This window comes from Populus euphratica, unplaced genomic scaffold (assembly GCF_000495115.2).
Source record: "Populus euphratica unplaced genomic scaffold, PopEup_1.0 scaffold40.1, whole genome shotgun sequence".
Taxonomy (NCBI): domain Eukaryota; kingdom Viridiplantae; phylum Streptophyta; class Magnoliopsida; order Malpighiales; family Salicaceae; genus Populus; species Populus euphratica.
The window spans coordinates 1,087,109-1,092,879 of NW_011499912.1; the positions used below are offsets into that span (position 1 = coordinate 1,087,109).

The window sequence follows — 5,771 nt, forward strand, 5'->3', positions numbered from 1 at the left end:
AAAATAAATTAAAATAAAAAATAAAATAAAATAATTTTATTTTAAAAAAATACTTTTAACACACATAAATAAAATTACAAATCCCAGCCAGAAAGCAAAAGAAAAGAAATGATGCAATCCACCACTTCTACAAGCTGCCCGTAAAAGCTGGGGACAAGTCGACAGCCATGAAAACATTTGTCATAATTGCTAAAAAGACTTGCCTGCGTCATGTTTTTTGTCCATTCAAGCTTTCAATTGTCAAGATTGCTGGCATGGCCCCGACTTTAAGTGTTGTCACTGCCAGCCTGCCTGTTTCTTGAAGGATCCCATTCTGTCCCAATTCCCAAAGCATTCAATTTCAGCCCAAAACTAACAAAGGTAAAAGAATTGAGGGGAAATCACAAGAACAGTCCAAGCAGGCTCCTCTTATTGTGACAAAGAAGAACCTGGGACCGTTAAATTGATTGGTCATATTAAAATAAAAAAAATAATTTTAAAAATAAAAAGTTCTTAATCTCATAAAAAAACTATAAAATCCAAATCAATATAGTATAACACCATCTTAATCTTAATATTTAAAAAACAAAAGAGCAAAATAATCACTTTATTTGGTTATGGAAGCCCCCCACAAACAATTACTTATGAGAGTTGAAAGGAGTTTGTACAATCAAATCAAATCAAATGCAGAAAGGAAATCTTTCTTTTTTCATTTTCATGATCTTCGGCTATGGAGGTAGCCATGCTCAAAATCATGTCTGCACTCGTGTTCATTATAAAAGTTTTAAGCTTTTCGTTTTGTAATTGCCGACCCAAAGTTCTTGATTGGTTCGTGAAGGTGGGCGGCTGATCCAACTCTATCTGCGGACACTAAGAAAAGCAAAGAAGAATATAGAAAGAAATAGGAGATTTTATTCTCCACTCATAGAAGTATTTTCTAATCAATTGAAGATTAAATTATTTTTCGGGCCATCTAAAAACTTTATTTTCTTAATAAATCTTTCAGAAAGCTTTCTTCAAGGTTTGATTTTTCTTGTTTAAAAAAACATTAATAAGTATACTTTTTTAACCACGAGATAACCATTTAGAAGCTCTAAATACTTAGATTTTAAACAAATTTTTCTTTTTAAATACTTCAATTTGATGTATCATGAAAATAATATTTATGTTGTAAAATTAAATTTATTTTTTATTAATATAAATATTCAGGTCAGTTTATATATACTTTAATTAATTATATAAATCTAAAGTTAATTATTATATAATTTTTTAAATTTTTTTTTAAATTAACCTTATAATTATTAAAAAATAAAATTAATATCTAATTAGTTGGGTACCCATTTCTAAATTTATTTTTTTCACTTCAATTAAATATGGATAATTTTGTAACTAATTAACCATGAGACAAGTTATAGCTTAGTGACACCGTCCGAATAAAATATAGATTCTTGATTCACTCATGGGCTAAAAAAACAATTAGGTAAGCATGTAAAGTTGGACTCTCTTTGTCCTTTCATGGATGACAGGTATAAAGGCAAAAGCAATATTTTTAAAATCAATAAGAAATTGAGCTGTAGAGGAAAAGGAATCCTTCTCCAAGTAAAGCTGAACTCTCTTGTCCGTTCAAGGATAACAAGGCATAAAGAAATATATTTTTTTTATCTCGACAGGACATTGAGCTAAGAGTGGAAACTCTTTACTGGTGATTTAGTATATGTTACGTAATGTGGAAATTTTTTTGATTGTTGATTGAAAAGATAGATTAAAAAAACTAAAAATTATAATTTTTTATTAACCAAGGTTTTAAAAGGGAATTTTTAATAACATCTATATAATTTAATAATAAATCTTGATTTATCAAATGCTTTTAAATCTATGATTAAAGCAAAGCACGGATCGCACACAAAAACAAATAAAACCTATGGAAAAATTTTCATTAACACCTAACAACTACATGGACAATAAAAAATAATTAAAAAAAATAAAGTCATCGTATTTTACTAGGATCTTAGACACATTATAATGTTTATTGGAATAAAATAATGATGTTTTTGTTCTTCTTAAAAAAAGACTTGCAATTAGAAGTAAAATTATATTTTCAAAGAAATCCATTGGGCACTACAATATTAGTTAGGGATAAATTGGTTCACTATATTTATTTGCATGTGAAATGATTTTATTGCTCTAAAGGTAAAAATAAATATATAATTTTGGTTCTAATTTTTTTTCTTTACACTATTATTTTCATAAGAAAATTATGACCATACCCTTGAAATGCAAAAAAATAAAAAACTATTAAACTTGCACAAAGAGCTTTTTTTATTCTAGAACAATGAAGTTACATAATCGCCTTTAATATACACACACAAAAGCATGGTTTCAAGGTTATTTTTGCTCCTTTTTTAATGGTTATTTTTTATATTTTTTAATATTAAACATTTTTATAATTTTAAAAAATAAAATATTATTATAAAAAAAATGTTAACTTGTGCAGCACACATGTTAGCCTATGATAAATCCTATGCTTTCCAGGAGGTGTGTGAAAAACCTTTTGATTATCAAAATTAGTTATTCACAGTGACGTTGTGAATGGTGTGTCATCTTTTTTTATTTATTTATTTATATGGGGTATTTGGGGCAGCTTGTGCGCAATACGACTAATTCTCACGGCCAACTGAATACCCTGCAAATTTAGTAGGCATGTAAGGTATTGCGGGGGTGACAGGCGTACACGCCAGGACTCGAACTCAGATGCAGTGAAAGGAAACAAGTTCCTTCCACCGCTAAGTCAAGCACTGGAATGCGTGTGTCATCTTTTTTATGTTGATGAGAAGATGACGCTCACGAAAGAGGTGTGGTTGGGCTCCGGTTTTTTATTTTATTTTATTTTTATTTTTAATGCTTTTTAAAATTTGTTTTTCAATTTCTTTTATATGAATTGTATTTCATTTAATTTTTTATCCATTATGATCCTTATTTTTTTATTGCACCTTTTTTTTTAGTTTTATCCTTTATTGATTTTTTTAAAAATTTCATTCCCCATCATTTTGTTTCATTTAATTTTAGTTTTTATTTTTTTATTTGTATTTTCTTATCTTTTTCTTGATTATTTTTTATTTTCTCCCTCGATTTTTTATTTCCTTTACCTTATCTTTTAATTGTTATTTTTTTATTTTTTATTTACTTTTTTAATTTTATCCTCGATTTTTTATTTCCTTTACCTTATTTTTTAATTGTTATTTTTTTATTTTTTTATTTATTTTTTTTATTTTATCCCCAATTACTTTCTTTCATTCGGTTTTATATTAGATTTAACCTTTATTGTTATATTATTATTTATTTTATTTTTTTTATAAAATAATTGCTGTCTTATAACTCGAGTCACTAATTTAAAATATTAATTGATTTAAATATAATTTTGTTTAGATTCTTTAGTAAAAACATTTATTTCACTTTCATTATATATTAAATTATTAGTCGTTAGTTTTTCCACACTTGTCTCTTATGGGTAATAATAACAGGCATTAATAATCAAGTGCATGCTTAGCTCAAAAGGAGAAAAAAACAACACAACATTTCATCACAAGAACATGAACTGGGCTTGAATCAAGGATCTATTTATTGACCATATAGATCGGAATCCCAAAAAGAGGCGAAAATGTTGACCACACGATCCCATTTCCCATCTGGACAAATTGACACTTCACAAAAATCTACGCAGTGCATAATGTCCCCTAAACACATCAAAGCCTGACATCACGGCGGCACCAAATCACGCCACACCTAACCATGACAACCACATGACTCCAAGGCAACGGACCCTTGCAGAATAGCCCTCCCATTCACTAGACCCGTTTTAACTATTTTTATATTCTAATATTAAAAATAAATAAATAACTTAAAAAATTATTTTAATTTATTTTCAAAGAAAAACAACTTTCAAAAAATAATATAGAACATTACTGTAAACACCCGTTAAAGCTTATCGTGGCCCGCCACATGCTGCACATGGTTGGCCTCTTGCTTTTATCGTAATATTTAACACGGCCAACTAAATTAAACGATGATTTATTAGATTAATTTTAGAACAATGTCATTTATGTAATTTAAAAAGAAATATAATTAATTAAATAGAAAATCCTGAACGAATCGATTAACTTATAGATTGATAACCACATGGCAGCCTTCAATTTATATTTTTTTTATTACTACATTGAATTTCTCTAAATAGAAAGAAATTAAGCATAAAAAGTCACATGGAGCAGGGAAGAAACCGACATTGTTTTTGGTTATTTATATTTTGGATTTTTTTAACATTGTTATTTTCAACCATTTTTTTAATTATTATTATCTACAACAACCACCAATCCCTATTGTTTGTTAGGAATAAAAAAACCCAAATCCCAAAACTAAATAATTAAAAAAGAAATACCAGCCATCTCCAGCCCTTCAATCCTCCTCTTCATCGCCAGACAAATGATGCTCCACCTTAGCAAACCCCGACCCACGCGCCAAACCCGTCGACGGGGAATCAACAACACGCGCCGTCGACATTTCCATCTGACAAACCCTAATTGCCCCAATCAACCTCTCCGGCAACTCCTCCTCCGTCTGCGCCTCCACTACAAACCCCATATCGATGGTGACATGTGCCGTGTACCGCAATGCGAGATGCAAAATTGCCGCAGCAATTTTCGAGCTGCCAACATCAACATCAATCTCGAAATAATTCCCACCCCTATGGTAATTAATATTTAAGGCTTTACCTAATAAACACGCGCTGTAATTTCCCACCGTTTTTTTCACCACCCAGGGACCCTTTTCAATCCGGTTCACGATCTTGAACCGTTGATTCCGAAATGCATCATCGCCGTTGATGAATCTATATAGGAGGGAATCGGACGGTAGAGGATCTTCCGATGCGAAGTAGAAAACGGCGCTGTGCTGGTCTTTACCGGGGACTTGAAGGTTGATAGCAAAAATGAAGGACTTGAGGGACTTATTTTGGGATTGTGCTTTCTTTAAGGCGTTTGCCACGCGATTATCTGGACGAGCGAGTACGTTGTCGAGTTTTGTGCTCGATTTGAGCCAGTCCATACCGGCGGGTGAGAGTAGGTAGTCGCCGGAGGGGGATTTCTGTTTTTTGATGAAGTAATTTTTTGAACGTAGAGAGAAAAGATCACCTGGTGGTGACGCCCATCCGTTAACACCAGTGTGTAAGTCCACGTGGCGGAGTGATCCACCGTTAATCGATTCGGTGATCCAACCGGGTGTTGATGATGATCTGGAGGTTGTTGATTCCGGACCGGAGCTCCGGTGTTTGGTTGTGTGCATGATGTTTTTTAAGGCTATCTCTCTCTGCCACCCCCTCTCTCTCCGTAGGAATTCTTCTCTCTGTGCTGGGACTCTTTTTTGGCATGAAAGTGGAGTGCAAGGATGAGTGAGGGTATTATGGTGCTTGGGGAGGATCGAGAAATGACACTGGGTTTGTCGCAAATTACATGATGAGCCATTATTGTTGAAGTTATATATTTATTTGGTCACTTAGCTGTAATTTTGTGTTGCTTTGATCCTCTCAAATTTCTTGTCACGATTTTGTCCTCTCGCTTTTATGCTAAAATAACACAGGTGAGGAATTATTGGAGAAACAACATCCTTTTATGCTAGTTATAGTTTCCAAACACACGGCATGTATAAAAATATAATATTAATTATAAAAAATTAAGTTGTTGTAATTATCATATTCATAAAATATGATATTTTTAAATTGCAATAAGCACAAATTATGTTAC

At 31.6% G+C, this 5,771-nt stretch overlaps 1 protein-coding gene across 1 annotated transcript; it reads right to left on the reverse strand.

Annotated features, from left to right (window-relative positions):
* Positions 1 to 4,295: 4,295 nt before the first annotated feature.
* Positions 4,296 to 5,427, reverse strand: LOC105134136 (protein ENHANCED DISEASE RESISTANCE 2-like). The gene has a single exon (XM_011038434.1). The coding sequence runs from the start codon at positions 5,311 to 5,313 to the stop codon at positions 4,429 to 4,431; it is 885 nt and encodes a 294-aa protein (XP_011036736.1). The 5' UTR covers positions 5,314 to 5,427; the 3' UTR covers positions 4,296 to 4,428.
* Positions 5,428 to 5,771: the final 344 nt, after the last annotated feature.